The 19,864-nt window shown below is 27.0% G+C and overlaps 2 protein-coding genes across 2 annotated transcripts; both read right to left on the bottom strand.

The window, feature by feature from the left end:
- Positions 1-270: 270 nt before the first annotated feature.
- On the bottom strand, positions 271-6,602 carry LOC107442974 (uncharacterized). Its single transcript, XM_016056694.4, has 2 exons — positions 6,204-6,602; positions 271-838 (listed from the first exon to the last, which is right to left on the bottom strand). Exons 1-2 carry the CDS (start codon positions 6,224-6,226, stop codon positions 457-459), a joined length of 405 nt encoding a protein of 134 aa, XP_015912180.2. The 5' UTR covers positions 6,227-6,602; the 3' UTR covers positions 271-456.
- An 8,767-nt stretch (positions 6,603-15,369) lies between these two features.
- On the bottom strand, positions 15,370-19,031 carry LOC147808137 (uncharacterized). Its single transcript, XM_087166639.1, has 2 exons — positions 18,752-19,031; positions 15,370-15,987 (listed from the first exon to the last, which is right to left on the bottom strand). The coding sequence occupies exons 1-2, from the start codon at positions 18,772-18,774 to the stop codon at positions 15,606-15,608; spliced, it is 405 nt and encodes a 134-aa protein (XP_087022765.1). The 5' UTR covers positions 18,775-19,031; the 3' UTR covers positions 15,370-15,605.
- Between the last annotated feature and the right edge of the window lie 833 nt (positions 19,032-19,864).

Below are 19,864 nucleotides of genomic sequence, written 5' to 3'. Positions count from 1 at the left end.
ATTTAATATTATTGCAGTTTGGAATTAACATAATATGTATACTTTAAGCAAAAATTCTTTTAGACTGAATAATCTGTATGTTTAAATGTGGCAAGAATGTTAATCTCGCGCTAGAAAAGATTAGCTAATAAACTTTTTTTTTCGGTAAGTGAATAAAGACTACAGTGTCAAATCTTGCAAATTAAAAAAAATGTAAATAAAGCAATAAATCAGAAACAAAATGAATTTTTGAATAACTACAGTACCAAAAAATAGAAACCTAACGTACTATACAAATCTGCTTTTATATATTCTTCAACCTAATTCATACAACATTATTCAAATAACATTTTCCTCATTCATTGCAGAGACCTCGTACTCTTGCTTTCATCGTGTGCAAAGATGGATACGGGATTTGATTGGTGAATTAAAATCGCGTTCGTTAAAATACCTATTTTATCCATCAATTTTCTGCGTCTATGGTACATCTTTTTTTGCACCAACATCTTTAGGTTTTACCCATTTGTATGGATTAGGCTTTTGCTTTTCTAATTTCTCGAGCAGCAATCGGAAACTGTTGGGTTGCTCGTTCTCCTTGTTCTCGAAGAGCTCTATTTTTCTGGGACCAATGTGTCGGTAGATGCATTTCAGATTTCTGCATGCGGCATTATACCTGCAGGTTGGATGCTGGAAGTGGCACTTTTGACCCATGCGGCACTTTGGAAAAAATCGGCACCTGGGAGTTTGCTGAAGTTTCTCTGCTTCGGGATCTCTCTTCATACTCTTGCTGTTTTTAGTAGCAATATCTTCAACTGCCTTTCTCTTTGTCTGCTGCACGGGTCTAACAGGTGCTGAGATTCTAAAGAAAAAAAATGTAAACAATTAAATCATAACACTTCATAAAAAATAATGTATCAACAATGGTATTAATAAATTACGCTGCAAAAAAATCCGAAACTAATTACGGTAAAGAGTACTGGAAATCAGTTTGGCTGCGCGTTTTACTGTAAAAAACATTTCGGGACAAAAGTTATATACTGGAAATTTTGTAATAATATATACTGTAAAATCGCTAATTCACCTTAATTAAATAAATGATTCCATAAAATTTATGTGGTTACATAAACTAATATATAACAATTTATAAGGGCGAAATAGTCTGCTTGCTTGGTAGGGCGTTGGAATAATGTCCGAGTAGAAGTGAGCTCTACCCCAAAATACGGCTTTTTTTCATTTTCTCGAAAAAACAGGCGCTTGTTTTTTCACCAGATAAGTACTATTATTTCAAAAAATTCTGCTATTGCAATAAAAACTTCTACGAAAAATTTATGCCAGCATTGTGGTCAGTGCATGCCGAGAGCACCATTCGTACGACCATTCTTCGCGACGCTGAGATTCGAACCAGGGACATCTCAAAGAGTACTCTATGCTACCGGAGCTCTAATCGTCTCAGTATGAAGAAAATCTTAGACTTTTTCATCTTTAAAAAGTTATTGAAATAATAAATAAGTGTAAAAAACTTTAAACTATAGAGGCCTACCAGAATGAAAATGTATGGTAAACAAATGTGCCAGAAAATTATATATTAAAGAAATGCATTGTTAAAGTATCGATTTAAAAGTAAAATTGGATCGCAGTTTTATTTATACGATGTTATTATTATTAAATATTTCCTGAAAAATAAGAGCAAGTATTTTTCGATACTTCTCTACTAATTTCTATACTTAATCGTAAAATGATATGAAAGAGAAAGAGTGATTATACGGTAAAGAAAACTGAAAACTGCTTTGCAAATATACAGAGAAAGTCTGCAATAATGGGATTTTTTTACAGTGAGTGGGTAACGGCGAGAAACAGAAATGGTTTCTTAAACAGTGTTTTTTCCCTGTGAAAAATATCTTTTTCTTCAGTTAAGATAATCCAGTTAATCCTAACAGGGTACGATGGATCTTTAAACTTAGGACTCATTATTCACAGACAAATTCGGTGCTAATAGTTCGATGAGTCGATGTCTCGTGAAACGTCGATAATCGCGTCGTTATCGCGAGAACGGTATTTAAAAGATATTCTCACGATATATGTCTATTTCGAAAAATGATAACATAAGCTAAATATTGATAAATATTGACACAAGATGAATATCAAAAAATATGTGGGCACAATAAATATTCACAAACGATAATATCGTAACAAAATCAGTAAAACCCATCCATGAAGAAGAAAACCTTTTCCTTCACTACAGCATTTCACAGCCTAAGGACATGCTTGGCGCTATTCTTGGAGTACGTGATATATCAATAAATTAGTGTACATATTTTACCCCTCTTTTACACATCTATGATTCTTTACATTTTAACTGAATTTTGAAAAATAATTAATATTGAAAATATTATTTTTGAAAAATCAAATCGCATATTATAATATTTTATCGTTATCAATTACAAATTATCAAATTAAATTTGACGTAAATTAATATTTTCTGACATAATTGGATCAAAATTTTCTATTTATAAACAGCTGAATTCAAGATTAATGGGATTAAATCTCTTTCTATATTCCAATGTCTCTGAATAAAAATTACTAATTTTTTTCAAAAAAGATTAAATTGCAAAAAAAAAATTCTATAAGCCTTTGACCCATTAATTTTTCAAATGTAAAGAAACTCAAATTTTTAAAGGTAAAAGTGTCTAAAGTAATCACTTTTTTAATATCCATTTTCGCAAATAAAATAAAGAAAGTTTATTCACAAAAAAATATTTGGCAAAATTTTAACATTACCACATATTTAAAATAGCAAAACTAATTCAGAATTTATTAATTTAAAAGAATCAAAATAGTAACTTTGAACGAATAAATATTAAACCAAATTAGCCAACTGCTACAGGACTGCCTACTATTGACTATGACAAAATTATGTTATCTTATACAAATAAAGCCAGAGAAAAAAATTAAATCTCTTAACAAAACTTTTTTTAAATTAATTAATAAAATTCATATTAAAGGAATAAAAAATTAAATCATGCAACATTTTACTCTTCCCACATATTAAAAATGACTTATTTTTCATCTAATCTATATCAATAGATGTTATATACTTCATTCCCATTATTAGGAAAAACAAAATAGGAAAATCTCAATTTGAATAGGTAATTCCTTCTCTGACAGACAATTTTCATTTAAATAACCTAAGTGCAAAAGAATACAGAAATTGCAGTATAAAAAACTTCTTAATGAATTAATGCTCTCTATTCAAAGCAATTGTCATTTATAATCATTTTAATTATGAAATTTTAAATAAAAAACTCTTCTGGGAGCATTAATAACTAATGATTTCATCAAATAAATCTGACATTAAATTAAAATTACATTGTGTCATATTTACTTCGCTAAAAAAAGCATTAAAAGAGAGAGAGGAAGAACTTAAATATGTTTGAGAGCAATTTCTGTCGCTTCAATACTGAATCAACTGATTCCTAATACCACAGAACAAAATTTTTTTATAAAATAAATTAATAAATCTTGTAAATAACGAAATACATTTAAGTATTAAAGAACAAAAAATTTAATTAAAAAACACTTCGTGGAGTACAAAAACAAATCATTTAATCAAAAAATATTTACATTAAAATTAAATTACATTTGTCACATTTATTTTGCTTAAAAAAAAGTATTAAAAAGGAGAGAGAAAGAACTGAGACATTTAGAGTAATTTTTGTCAATTCACTTCAATGCAGAATCAATTATTGCCAGACACCACACCATAAAATAATAAATACTTTAAATAACAAAATACATAAGTAATAAACTAAAATAAATTTAATTAAAAAACCTTCTCATGGAGCACTAAAACAAACAATTTACTCAAATATATCTTACATTAAATTTAAATTTCATTATATCACATTTACTTTACTAAAGAAAAATATTAAAAGTGAGAGAGGGAGAAATAAGATATTTAAAGTAATTTATGTCGTTTCAAAGCAGAATCAAATGATTCCTGATAACTTGGAATAAAATATTTTATAAAATTAACTAATAAATACTATAAATAACAAAATTCAATTAAGTAACTAAATGAACAAAATTTATTTGAAAAAAATAACTCTTCGTGGAGTATAAAAAATTTACTTTGATAAAAGAAGTACTAAGAATAGAGAGAGGAAGAACTGGGATATTTAGAGTAATTTTTGTCACTTCAAGGCCGAATCAACTGATTTTTGATACCACAGAACAAAATATTTAATAAAATAAATTATTAAATGCTGTAAATAACGAAATCCATTTCAGCAATTAACTTAATTAAATTTAAAAAAAGCTCTTTGTGAAGTTCCAAAACATAATATATCATGTTAATTAAATATATCTTACATTAGTTTTTAATTAAATTATATCATATCTTTAGCTAAAGAAAAATATTAAAAGTAAGAGAGGAGGAAATGAGATATTTAGAGTAATTTCTGTTATTTCAAAGAAGAACCAACTGATTACTGATATTTTGAATAAAATATTTACAAGATAAATTAATAAATACTTTAAATAAATGAATTCATTTAAGCAATTAACTAAAAAACATTTTATAGAAAACCCTCCGTGGAGTATAAAAAAAATTTAATCAAATATATCTTACATTGAATTTAAATTAAATTATATCGAATTTACATAGATAAAAAAAAAGTATTAAAAGTGAGAGAGGAATAAAAGAGACATTTAGAGAAATTTCTGTCGCTTCAATGCAGAATCAACTGATTCCTGATACCACAGAATAAAATATTTTATAAAATAAATTAATAAATACTTTAAATAATGAAATCCATTTGAGCAATAAACTTAACTAAATTAAACTTTAAAAAAATTATTCATTGAGTTCAAAAGCAAATGATTTAATCAAATAAGTCTTACAACAAATATCAATGCAAAATCAACTGATTCCTGATACCACAGAATAAAACATTTTGTAAAACAAATTCATAAAAATTTCAAATAATAAAATCTATTTCAGCAATCAAATTAATTAAATAAAAATTTTAAAAAAACTGTTTGTTAAGTAAAAAATAAATAATTTAATCAACTGAATCTTATATTTAATTAAAATTACATTATATCACATTTACTTCTCAAGAAAAGGAATTTAAAAAGCATGGAAAAGCTGAGATATTTAGAGTAATTTCTGGGGCTTCGTTGCAGAATCAACTGATTCCTGAGACCATAGAATAAAATTTATTAATAAATATTTTTAATAACGAAACCCATATCATCAATAAACTAAATTAAGTTTAACTAAAAACCACTTTCAGGAGAAAAAAAAAAACAAATAATTTAATACACTCTATTATATTTACTTTGGTAAAAAAAGTATTACAAAAGAGAGAAGAAATGATATATAATTTCGGACGTTTAAATGAAAAATCACCTAATTCCTCATACCAAAAAATAAATATTTAATGAAATGAATTTTAACTAACACTAATTAACAAACTACTTTTAGGGAAATTAGGTTTATTGAATTTAAATAGAGAACTATTCGTGGAGTTAGGCACTTCAAGGCCGAATTCATTTATTCTTGATACCACAGAACAAAATATATTATAAAGCAAATAAATAAATACTTTAAATACCGAAATCCATTTCAGCAATAAACTTAATAAAATTTAAAAAAAGCTCTTTTCTTTAAAAACAAATTGTTTAATCAAATAAATCTTACATTAAATTAAAATTACACTATGCATTTTTTACTTGCTTTAAAGAAGTATTAATAGGAAGAGTGAGGGAAATGAGATATTTAAAGTAATTTCTGACGTTTCAATACAGAATCCTGATACCACAACTTAAAATAATTCATAAAACAAATAAATAAATGCTTTAAAAACCGAAATCCATTTCAGCTATAAAAAATTTTTCGCAGAGTTCAAAAACAAATTATTTAATCGAATAAATCTTACATTAAATTAAAATTACATTGTCATATTTTTTAAAAAAAGTATTAAAAGGAAGAGTGGGAGAAATGAGATATTTAAATTAATTTCTGAATTATTTAAATAAATCAATCTTATATTTTCAAATCTATTCAACGATTTCAAATACTAAAACTTATTCAGACTCAGATGAACCATAACCGTAAGCCACATTTTTCTTCTAATTAAAACGTATTAAATGAAATAGAGATCGAAGAATGAAAATCCTTAATTAATCAATAAATAAATTAATAAAAAATAAAGTAAACTTACTTAATATCCCTGAGCAGAGACATCGTTAATGTTCCTAAAAATTCTTCAAAAAATCTTAAAAAATTCTCTACACCAAGTTTTCACCAAGCAAAGTAACTTCACTTTTCTGCAAGTATAACTATTAAGAAACAAAGTCACGAACTTGCCGTACAACACCGAAGTGAATACTGCAATTATAAAGTAACAGTTATGTACTTTTGCTGCAACAATAGATGCTCTTAAAAAAACTGCCTCCCATTGGTCAAGCCTGGACACTTAATCATAACTATTGTCACTCGTGTCTAGTCATAACCTATCCCCACCCCCCACAATTCTTTTCCTGCATCTTGCAAACTATAAGAAATCATTGGGGGTATTACATACTTTGAAGCTCTAATCAATGATAATTACTCTTTCCAAGAATGACATGTCTTTGGGGCTAATTATGCCAAAGGAAAAGTTCTATAAAGCTCAACAAGCATTACAGAATTTTGTCACAATCCTTTAAAATTTAAATATTTCATTCAAATATTTAAGAAAAACAGTTATTATTAGAATTCAATTAAGTAGCATTGAATATTCGTGTAAAAATAAAATTAAGTTTCGGATTGTTTCATTGAAGCAATTTATAAATGATATAAATCTTCAAAAAAAGTCTTCAAATGTACTATCTAAAAGTTCATCTCCAACATTAATATTTGTGTTTAAGAGAAATAACTTTTCGCAAATAAAATCTTATAACACTTTTGATTTGATATTATTCTCCGTCTTATTGAAAATGATCTTTTTATTTTTAAATGTAATTAGAAATGTAATTTGTAATTTTCAAAGATAGCTTATATGGATAGGGGCAGTGTCAGTTTTGATTTTTACACTGACAACAGAAAGGCTCCTGTGTGTTTGTAGACAGTGTATTCTCTGAAGAAGTACTGTCTACCAGGTACACATATATTCTATTTTATTACTTTTTCCTGCTTTAAAATCTGTTAAATATCTAAAGTTATATGGATAATACCAGATACTAAGGAAACTAACAATTTTTAGTAATATCTTTAAAGTAATTTAAATGCATTTTTAATTATTTTTAATTTTGATGTTTATTTTAGTTTTTTACATTTTTTTCTTTGCAATAAAACTGAGGATTTTGTGGAAAAATAATGCGTAATTTTGAACATGCTTACGGCGAAGTCAAATTTTTCATTCATATTTTTTATGCTCTTCCAATTTTCTTCTTTTATTTGCGAATTCCATTTTCGCCTCGAAAATAAGTTTGTGGATAAAGCTATGGCTTACAAATGATTCAAATAAAATATTCCATTCCGAAAATTTTACTTTTGCAACCATATCATTGAAACAATATAGCTTAATTTTGTAATATTTGACGAAACATACATAATAAAAGCGAAACATAATAGAAATGTACCAGGCTTTATGCAGTGAACATGAAAAAAAAAATATTCTAAAAATTGTCGGATTTTCACGCATTATAACACAAGGGTTTTGTACTCTGTCTTTAACTAAGTTAATTAGTTAGCGCAAAAAATAGTTTAAGCTATGAAATCTAACACAAAATTAACTTTCTTTAAATAACCTCACTTTTTTTAAATTCTATTTAGATTTTTGACCATGAAAATATGGGTCGCTATAACGTTTAAAATATGTTCTCGGAAGTTTCGGTGGGAGTGCGGTCAAAAGTTGAGATAAGCTAGAGAAAGTGTTAAATGAGGACCAGTAATAAATTGAAGAAATCATAAAAACTCAAATAAAAGAGAAAACTTTCTTTTTTAAAAGTCTATGAGGTTAACAAAACATTTAATAAGTTCCAATCAAAAAAAAAAAAATGAGCGATTGTCTCATTCTTGAAATTGTTAATCTGTTAAAGGAATTCAATGTAAGGAGGGAAATTCAATCACTTGTGTTTCAGTCTCCTCAAGAATATCTTTATTTTCTCAGAAATGAGTTAATTTAAATAAAAATTTCTCAGAACAGCATCTGCGAATTGATGACCACCCCCATAAGGTAGAAAATTGTTTGAGGTAACATACTTCGCTACATTGTTATGAATCATTGTTATTGTCACATGTCTTATCATACCTAAGGCTAAAGACACTTTCCATTCATATTAAAAGTATGAAAGGCTGTTTCCTGCTTCATAAATGAGAAAAATGATTTAGTAATAACCCCCCTAACTGACTCAAATCATCTTTTTCAGTTAAAAGCTGTAAAGATGGATTCATGGACAAAGGATTGTAAAATACTACATACTTTTCTCAATCTAGAATCGTGAAGTATCAGTTTCCTTATCTGTCAGAGTAAAGAAAAATGTCCTGTCCATTTCTAAAGTTAATTTTTTTTTCCGAATATGAAATTTTAGTTCACTTTATTTTATACCCGTTTTATTATACCTTAATGTTTGCCCGCTTTATTATACCTTACTATACCTATATATTTAAATCATTAGCGGGATTTTGAAAATTAGCTCACGATTAAATTAGCTAGAAATTGAATTAAAAGAGTACAGTAAAAGCTCGATATGACGATTACGGAATATTTTTTTTTAAAAAATGCCTTTTCTTTTATGTTATATTGCATACAAAAGGGCAAAATGGAAGATATTTTTATTTATCTCTAGTATCGATGAAGAAAATTCAAATACAACTTTCTTTCGACCTTAAATTCTTATTCTAAAGTTAGTCCTTTATTTTTCTGTTACAAACATGTTGGAAAATAACATTGATCAACTACCTTCCAAAAAGTAATATTCCTACTTACAAAAGAAAAATGCAGTTTATTGCTATTTTCAATGCTGTTTATTTTTTTAAAAAAATCGCTATTTTAACAATTAATGTAAGTAATCGATTATTACATCAATTTTGCTGAAATGGAAGTTCCATCAGTCATTGTGAAGTTTTATAAATGAAAATTTAAACTATATATGATTTATACAAATATTCATTTAAACGAGGAAATTTAACATTAGTTTCATGTAAAATTATTTGTTTTCTCTATTTTTTATTCGTATAAGCAGTACTTTGTACATATATATATATATATATATATATATATATATATATATATATATATATATATATAAAGTACTGCATATACGAATAAAAAATCGAGAAAACAAATAATTTTACATGAAACTAATGTTAAATTGTTTCATGTTTTCTAATTAAATAAAAGAGAAGTACAGAAATGAAAAAAAGTCCGTTTATTTTTAAGAAACGTGTCACCAACTAGAAAGAAATTTTCAGTTAAGAAGATAAGAATTCCATAGATAGTCTCTTCAATAGGGACTTCTTGTTTATTTGTTGCTCTGAACAGGTGTTATAGTTTAATAATTAATCAAATCTTGCTGGTACACAGTGGAGTGAATGAAGAGAATTTTATCTCTTTTTACTGCCCCTTTTTACGGTGATTAGTAATTGCCTCAATTATTACCCCCCACCACTACTAAGAATATACTGATTTCGCTTCTAGGTAGGTCTCTCTTCTCATTGACATGAGGTATCATGTTCCAGCTATCTCGTCACAAACCCAAGTCCCCCTCTGTGTGTGTGCAGTCCTAATCCTCAATCAATCTTCAATTGTCAAAATCGGAGTTGGGGTGAGGAACAAAGATGAAACTTGGAGAGGGTTGCTTGACGAGTATCCTTTATCGCCCACGCAGAGATTTTTTCTTTTTTTTTAATTGCAAAATACTTATATTAAGAAAATACTATATTTTCTTAAACTTTCGAAAAGTTACTTTTGGTTTACGCAAAAATTATTTAATTTCAGACCATTTATAAAAATTAAATAAAGTAATTTCATATTTAACACTTACTGTAAACGGTGTTTTAAAACCCATAAATGTCTTTTAATTATAACTTAACTTAGTTAATAATTTTTGTTTGTAGTTATTTAATTAAATTTCTGTTATGTTATGCGAGCTAAGTTATTAATTATTTATTAATTATTACTAATTTCTTATTAACATTGTGCAATGATTTTTAAAGAAATTTTTTTTTACAGTGTGTAACTGGGTATTATTTTCAGTATCAATCTTGTTTCAGAATATTAAACGATTGAATGCTAATTTTGAACTCTAAGCTTATATTCTGATTTGCTATAATTATAAATGTCTAATTAAAAATTTTATAAAATATTTGTGCTTAATATTCTTATGATTTTTAACTAATAAGTTCTCAATGGCTTTAATGTTAGATTACATTTTTAGTTTAATTTATGCGCATTTTAATTTTTCATTTTAACATACGATAACAATTCATTTTAATTTACAATACTCAAATTATACCAGTTGGCATTAGTAAGTGTAGTATTAGCTCCTTCATAAGTTTTTAAAATTAAATTTTTTTTTTTTTAAGTTGTATTCTTTAACATTTATTGAAATCGGAATCCCTATCTCTTTACAGGAAGGGTTTATAAAATGAGAAAATTTTGAAGGAGCCTTTTTAACTTTAAAAATATGAAACATCAAAACTCAGACTTTCAATAGTTTCACAGTATATACATCACAGTATATGTCATGTCCTACAAAAGATGTTATTAATTGTAATTTTTTCTTGTTAAAAAACAAAAAAAACCTCTTAAACTTTAAAAATGCTTATTTTCTCTGTGCAAAATGTTTTCTATGAGTTAGGATTCTTGACACTCAAAATGCGTAGCAATACCCCAATAGTTCAGGCAAGAGGTGATTTTAATGTAACTTCAGGCCATGTCTCCCAAGCTAATGAAATGAATTTTAAAAAAATTACCTTCTCCCAATATGAGCTGCTATCAAAATCTAGAGCTTACGGGGAGGACGGGGTGACTTACACTTTGCTATCTAGAAAAAAGCCATGTTGTTCCGAAATATTATTTTACATTTAATCGAATAAAATATCATCCACTTCGATGTAAATAATAGATCAGAAACTATAAAAGCTCTTGTGGTTAAATACATTGCTGTGCAGACGAAAATAGTTTTAGACTCTGTGAATTTTTTAGGATTAATTTAATCAGATAAAACGAATTCAAATTAAATCAAGATCAGTTTATTATTTACTGTTTCAGAAATATTTAATACCTTATTTTGAACATATTCCCTTTTCGATACATCGAATTGCTGTATCGGTATAAGATTTTAACCTGTACGACGCATAGTTTGGAAGTTATTTTATTTTAAACTGCATAAATTTTGATTTGTAACTTTTTATGTATTTAACACTGCTGTATAAGTACTTAAGTACTTTTGATGTTGGTATATAATTACCAAAAGTATTTGTACCATACATTTTTAGTTGCCTAGAAAGAAATGTAGAATCGCAAATGGGTGTAAGTCAAAACCGTTTCGCAAATTAAATCATTTTAACACTTAAAACTTCTAAATTATTAATACTACCAATTTGGTTTCGATCTCTGTCAATTTAGAGGGAAAAAATACTTATAATCATATATATTGATTCACGTATTTAGTGGTAACAAACAAGTCAATATGCATACGTACAAAACAGTAATTTTTATCGATGAAAAATTTTGAACAACTACTAATAGTTCTATAAACTTTATTGAGGTTTTATTTGATTCGGAGAAACAGAAATAAGGAAAAAAAGAGAAGGTCTCCCATTATATAAAAAAAATTTAAAAGGTACATATAATAAACGTAACTAATTTTTATTTTCCATTTTGCTATTAACTCTGCTCTGAGTTAACTAGGGTAAGTCTTTGTTTAAGAAAATAAGAGGTATATTAGAAACTTCAGAAAACATAGAAAGCGATGACTGGATGGAATGTGTAACATGTATGTGATTTTTTTTTTTTTTTTAAAGGGATTGATTAAATCTGCTCATTAAATTTTATTGGCTAGATTTATTTTTACTTATTTTCAAGATAAAATTCATTCGTTACAGCCTATTTTTAGTTTTTCATATCAACTGTATGAAGTGTGTTCTTTTCTAAAAATTAAATTCACTTCTCCCATTGCTGTATTAGGTGATCATCTCCCCTCGACATTAAGAAATGACCACTTTTTTGTTTGCTTTCAAACAATTTTTTTCTGTTATTTTGTTTTCAATATTTTTTGCTCAATATATGTTGAATAAAGGTATGAGAATTTAAAATAAGCATAAGTATTTCTTAATTCTTTCTCTATTCTTAATTTTTTTATTTTGATTTGAACTATATCCAAGACCTACCCTATAAAAAGTACTAATTTATAATTGCATTATTTAGTATTTGAAGGAAAATATACTCCAAATGCAATGAACTAAAAGGAGAATTGAACCTGCTTATTGTTCAAATAACATCAGGAGAACATCGTTTAATAGTTAAAGTTGAGACAACAGGCAGAATAAGAAAGGGTACTAATTATCAAGTGATTATTCAATTTACTGATCTAAGTTAAATAAGATTAAATACTTGTATTTTAATTGGGTAGGACAATACGCAGAATAATCAGTAATCACTAGTTGCTTTTGTTCCATATTGACGCATGATTCTTAAAGAGTCTTCTATCCCTGTTGTAAAAAATATAGTTTTTTATTTTTTATTTTGAATGAATGAATAAACATTAGAAATGAGGGTAGGTGATCTCTAAGCCTCTCCGGTTTGTATGGTGAATGTCATACCATGAGTAATTAGAAAATAAGCTTTAAAATAGAAGGGGGGAAATAAGGTTTCTTTTTGTTTTCAATATAATAACAAAATTGCTCAACTGATTGTGTAAAATTTCTTTCTTACTTAAATTGACTTCTTTCAAATGTATGTAAAAGTCGTTATAACTAAAAATTTCACAAGTTTTTATTCTTGATAAAATCACAAGAACTGATTAAATTCTTTGTGGTTGCCAAATTTTTCCGTAAACAAGTTTAACAGTAATGTGTTTTTTCTTTTCCTTTTTTGTATAGCCCCATACAAATAAAAGTTTATCAAAAAATGCATTCAGTTTTCGATTCATTATAAAGTAACCTTCAAATCACAAATAGAATTTCTTAAACTTGATGATTTTTATGTGAGTTATTATCCCATGAATTTCTGTCCATAGCTGTGTGAAACATCTAACTTTTTTACAGTTTGTATGCTTGTTGAAATTGTATGCAGTTTGTATGCTGAACGCTTAATGCAGCATTCAAAATTTACAAACAGCACATTTCATAAACATTTATAGTCAGTTTTGTGTTAAATTTTATAAAACTGTTAAAGTTTTTTTAGCAATATTAATATTTCAAAATTTGCTTCCATTATTCTTTATAAAAAAATATTATATTAATATATTAATTGCGGCGTTTTAATACTTTTTTTAAGAAAATTAAAAAACATAAAAACTCAAATCATGAAATTTTTTTTCCCCTTGAAGTAACATTTGAAAAAATTGAAATTCCAACTTCCACTACTCAAATTTCCTACACTAGAGTTTGGTGTGAATTGGATAAGGAATTTTTATACTTTTAAAACAAGTAACTTAAAGAGATTTGGATTATTATGAAACTGAGATTTTATTCATTGTTAAATAACAACAAATATTGATTGATTTCTCATTGATTGATTTCTCAATGAATATGTAACATTAAAAAATTCTTCTATTTTAATTCAGATAAAATAAACACTATCCTTAAATTACGTGTTTTTATAGGAATAATATATAGCACTAAATAAATGTCAGATTTAAACTTATAACACTGTTGCTTATGGGACATTTTTTAATTTGATGAGTGCTAAAATAAGTAACAAAATTCTATGTAAGGCTCGGGAAATTTATTATTATTTCAGTTCTGAATAAATATAATATATCCTAAGCCAAAATTCACTAGACTGAATAATCTGTGTGTTTAAATGTGGCAAGAATGTTAATCTCGCGCTAGGAAAGAGTAGCTAATAAACTCTTTTCTCCAAAAATGAATAAATAATGCAGTATCAAATCTTGGAATTGGAAAAAAAATTTAAATAAAGCAATAAATCAGAAACAGAATAAATTTTTAAATAACCACAGTGCAAAAAAAATAACTTCCACTACTCAAATTTCCTTCACTAGAGTTTGGTGTGAATTGGATAAGGAATTTGTATACTTTTGAAACAAGTAACTTAAAGAGATTTGGATTATTATGAAACTGCGATTTCATTCATTGTTAAATAACAACAAAGCATAATATCAACTCATTGATTGATTTCTCAATGAATATGCAACATTAAAAAATTCTTCTATTTTAATTCAGATAAAATAAACACTATCCTTAAATTACGTGTTTTTATAGGAATAGTATATAGCATTAAATATGCATGCTTGTTGAACTTTAAAATGTATCAGAGGTACTGAACACTTAATGCAGCATTCAAAATTTACAAACAACACATTTCATAAACATTTATTGTCAGTTTTGTGTTAAATTTAATAAAACTGCTAAGGTTTTTTTTAGCAATTTTAATATTTTAAAACAAGCTTCCATTATTGTTTAGAAAAAATTATTATATTAATATATTAATTGCTGCATTTTATTACTTTATAAAAAAGAATTAAAAAACATAAAAACTAAAATACTGGAATTTCTTTTTTTTCTTTGAATCAACATTAGAAAAAATTTAAATTCTAACTTCTACTACTCAAATTTTCTATACTAGAGTTAGATGTGAATTGCATAAAGAATTGTTATATTTTTAAAACGTGTTACTTAAAGAGATTTGGATTATTATGAAACTAAGATTTCATTTATTGTTAAATAACAACAAAGCATAGTATCAACTCATGAAATGATTTTTCGATGAATATGCAAGATAAAAAAATTCTTCCATTTTTATTCATTTAAAATAAACACTAACTTTAACTTATGTATTTTATTAGGAATAATATATAGCATTTAATAATTCTCAGATTTAAGCCTATAACACTGTTGCTTACGGGACATTTTTTAATTTGATGAGTGCTAAAATAAGTAACAAACTTCTATGTAAGGCTCGGGAAATTTATTATTATTACAGTTCTGAATTAATATAATATATCCTAAGCAAAAATTCACTAGACTGAATAATCTGTGTGTTTAAATGTGGCAAGAATGATAATCTTGAGCTAGGAGAGATTAGCTAATAAACTCTTTTCACTATAAATGAATAAATACTGCAGTATCATATCTTGCAATTGGAAAAAAAATTTAAATAAAGCAATAAATCAGAAACAAAATAAATTTTTAAATAACCACAGTACAAGAAAAAATTAGAATTAAAAAATTTATTGAAATTTTGAAAAAGAAACCTAACTTACTATACACATCTGCTTTTATATATTCTTCAATCTAATTCATACAACATTACTCAAATAACATTTCCCTCATTCATTGCAGAGACCGAGTACTCTTCCTTTCATCGCGTGCAAAGATGGATACGGGATTTGATTTGTCAATTAAAATCGCATTCTTTAAAATACCTATATTACTCCCCAATTTTCTGCGTCTATGGTACATCTTTTTTTGCACCAACATCTTTAGGTTTTACCCATTTGTATGGATTAGGCTTTTGTTTTTCTAATTTCTCGAGCAGCAATCGGAAACTGTTGGGTTGCTCGTTCTCCTTGTTCTCGAAGAGCTCCATTTTTCTGGGGCCAATGTGTCGGTAAATGCACTTCAGATTTCTGCATGCGGCATTATACTTGCAGGTTGGATGCTGGAAGTGGCACTTTTGACCCATGCGGCACTTTGGAAAAAATCGGCACCTGGGAGTTTGCTGAAGTTTCTCTGTTTCAGGATCTCTTTTCATACTCTTGCTGTTTTTAGTAGCAATATCTTCAACCGCTTTCCTCTTTATCTGTTGAAAAGGTCTAACAGGGGCAGAGATTCTGAAAAAAAAATTCAAACAAAATAATCAAAACACCTCATAAAAAAAAGCAATGTATCAGCAATGGTGCCATTAAATTACGCCGTAAAAAATTTCGAAACTAATGGCGGTAAAAAGTACCGGCACTCTGAGTGCTGGTGCGTTTCACAGTAAAATATTTCGGGACAATATTTATATACTGCAAATTTTGCAATAATATTTACTGTAAAATCACTAAATCACCCTAATTAAATAAATAATTCTGTTAAATTAAAGTGATTCTATAAACCAATGCATAAAATTTTATTAGAGGCGAAATAGTCTGTTGGTTTGGTAAGGCGTTGGAACCATGTCCGAGAAGCAGTGAGCTCTATCGCAGACTAGCGAAGACTCCCCGTGTATAGTAAATGGCGACTGGTGCACTGTCAGGTCACTAAAACCTCCAAGCTCTCATAACAAATCAGTAACTCTGAACTCTAACTAACCGCTTTCTGATTTAGGTCAAAATTATGATCTGTGGATGTATGAATTGGTTCGTCCTTTAACACGGGCTGTGACGCAAGTGTGTGGCTGAAGTCGTATTTTTTTAAATGGATGGCAGCACTGAAAACAAGAAAACGCACCTCATGCCCTAAATTCGGTTGGTTTCACATGACACATTTGCTGGTAATTGGCATGTGGCATTAGAAACAATAAAAACATATAATTTTACAGTAAAAATGGAATTTGAAGATGTTGCACTAAGGGTGCCAGTAACTTTTACCGTAATTCATTTCGGAACTTTTTACAATGTAAGCAGCATATCTAGTGTCCGTTTAGTTAATTCTACATTAGATTTTTCTTGAACCCATTAAAAAAAATCACACATATGAAGTGGTTCGAAATATATGGAGTGTTTTGAAAACTGCATGATTAGGGAAAAAAATACGTCATAAATTGATTTTAAGCATTCTTTTCTTAAAAATTTTACTTCAATAATAATGGGAGTTTTAAAGTAAGACCTTTAGATTATAAATCTTTAACAGTTTAAGAGGTACCAATGTAACAATAAATTTGTATTCTTTGAATTATTTTAGTTCTTATATACAATGGATGCACAAAATTACTCTTATTATTATCCTTAAATATTTCCTGAAAAACAGGCGTACGAATTTTTTAATACTTCTCTACTTCTTTCTATACTTAATCGTACAATAATTTGAAAAAGAAAGACTGATTATACAGTAAGGAAAACTGCTTTGCAAATATACAGAGAAAGTCTGCAATAATGGCGAAAAATTTTTTACAGTGAGTGGGTAACGGAGAAAAACAGAAACAGTTTCTGAAACAGTGTTTTTTTCCTGTGAAAAATAACTATCTCTTCCGTTAAGTTAATCCAGTTAATACTTACAGTGTTCGATACATCTTTAAACTTATTACTCACTTATTATTCACAGACAAATTCGGAGCAAATAGTTCGATGCATCGATATTTCGCGAGCCGTCGATAATTTGAATTTACCGCGAGAACGGCATTTAAAAGATATTCTCACTATATATAGTAAATACGAAAAATGTTAACATAAGCTAAATATTGATAAATATCAACACACGATGAATATCAAAAAATATATGGACACAATAAATATCGACAAACGATAATATCGTAACAAAATCAGTAAAACACAACAATCAGTAGTGAAGTAGAAAACCTATTCCTTCACTGCAGTATTTCACAGCCTAAGGCGCCTATTCTTGGAGTGCGTGATATATTAGTAAATTAGCGTACATATTTTACCCCTCTTTTACACATGTATGATTTTTTTTTTCTTAGGGGGGAAGACAATATTTTAAATAGTGAAATCCATATCATTAATAAATTTAAATAAGTTTAACTAAAAACCACTTTCAGGAGAAAAAAAACAAATAATTTAATACACTCTATTATATTTACTTTGGTGAAAAACGTGTATTACAAAAAAGAGAAGAAATGAGATATAATTTCGGACGTTTTAATGAAAAATCACCTAATTCCTCATACCGCAAAATAAATATTTAATAAAATGAGTTTTAATTAACATTAATTAACAAAATACATTTAAGGAAATTAGGTTAGTTGAATTTAAATTAAAAGAAACTATTCGTGGAGTTAGGCACTTCAAGGCAGAATTAATTGATACTTGATGCCACAGAACTAAATATATTGTAAAAGAAATTAATAAGAACTTTAAATAGCATTAAAACAAGGCATGTGATCCGACAAATGGCATGTGATCCGAAGACATGCCATTTAATTTGATTAAGTTTATTGCAAAATTCATTTCAGCAATAAACTTAATCAAATTAAAAAAAAGCTCTTTGCATCAAAAATAAATTATTTAATCAAATAAATCTTACATTAAATTAAAATTACATTATGCATTATTTACTTTCTTTAAAAGAGTATTAATAGGAAAAGTGGGAGAAATGAGATATTAAATGTAATTTCTGACGTTTCAATGCAGAATCAATTGATTCCTGATACCACAAATAAAAATAATTAATAAAGCAAGTAAATAAATACTTTAAATACCAGAAACCATTTCAGCAATAATAATAACTAATTAAATTTTCAAAAACTTTTCATGGAGTTCAAAAACAAATAATTTAATCGAATAAATCTTACATTAAATTAAAATTACATTAATTCATATTTACTTTCCTATTTCCTATAGCCACATTTTTTTTTCTAATTAGAACGTATTAAATGAAATGGAGATAGAAGAACGAAAAGCCTTAATTAATCAATAAAAAATAAGGTAAACTTACTTAATATCCTTAAGCAGAGACATCGCAAATAATCCTAATAGTTTTCCACAAAATCTTGATAGAAAATTCACTACACCAAGCTTCAAGACTATAACGAAGTAACTACACTTTTCTTCAAATTTAACTATTAAGAAACTAAGTCACGAACTAACCGTACAACACTGAAATGAATACTACAATTTTAAAGTAACAGTTATGTACTTTTGCTGCAACAATAGATAGATACCTCCCATTGGTCAAACCTGGACAGTGAATTATAACTTATTGTCACTCGTGTCAAGTCATAACCTCCCCCCTCCCCCGCATTTCTTTTCCAGCAGCATACAAAGTATAAGAAATCATTCAGGGTATTATATACTTTGAAGCTCTTATCAATGATAATTACTCTTTGCAAGAATGACATGTCTTTGGGGCCAATTATGCCAAAAGAAAAGTACAAAAAAGCTTAACTAGCATTACAGAATTTTGTCACAATCCTTTAAAATTTAAATATTTCGTTCAAATATTTAAAAAAAACACTTATTATTAGAATTCAATTAAGTAGCATTGAATATTTGTATGAAAATAAAATTAAGTTTCGGATTGTTTCTATGAAGCAATTTATAAATGATATAAGCCTTCAAAAAAAAAAATTTCAAATGTACTACCTAAACGTTTATCCCCAACATTAATATTAGTATTTTAGAGAAATAATTTTCGCAAATAAAATCTTAAATCACCTTTGATATGGTATTATTCTCCATCTTATTGAGATTGATCCTTTTTTCTTAATGTCATTAGAAATGTAATTTGTAATTTTCAAAGATAGCTTATATGGATAACATTAGATATTAAGCCGACTAACAATTTTTAGTAAGATCATATATATAAATGCATTTTTAATTTTAAAAAATTAAAATTATTTTTATTTTTGATTTTAATTATTTTTAATTTTAAGTTATTTCAGTTTTCAATATATATTTTTTTGCACTAAAATCTAGGATTTTATGGGAAAATAACATGAAATTTTGAAACTGCTTACGGCAAAGTCAAATTTTTCATTCAATTTTTTTATTCTTTTCTAATTTTCTTCTTTTATTGGCTCATTCCGTTGTCAAAATGAGAATAATTTTG

The sequence above is a fragment of the Parasteatoda tepidariorum genome, chromosome 6 (assembly GCF_982258835.1).
Source record: "Parasteatoda tepidariorum strain Cologne lab strain chromosome 6, Ptep-v5.0, whole genome shotgun sequence".
Taxonomy (NCBI): Eukaryota; Metazoa; Arthropoda; class Arachnida; order Araneae; family Theridiidae; genus Parasteatoda; species Parasteatoda tepidariorum.
This window is presented reverse-complemented; position numbering and strand designations above follow the sequence as displayed.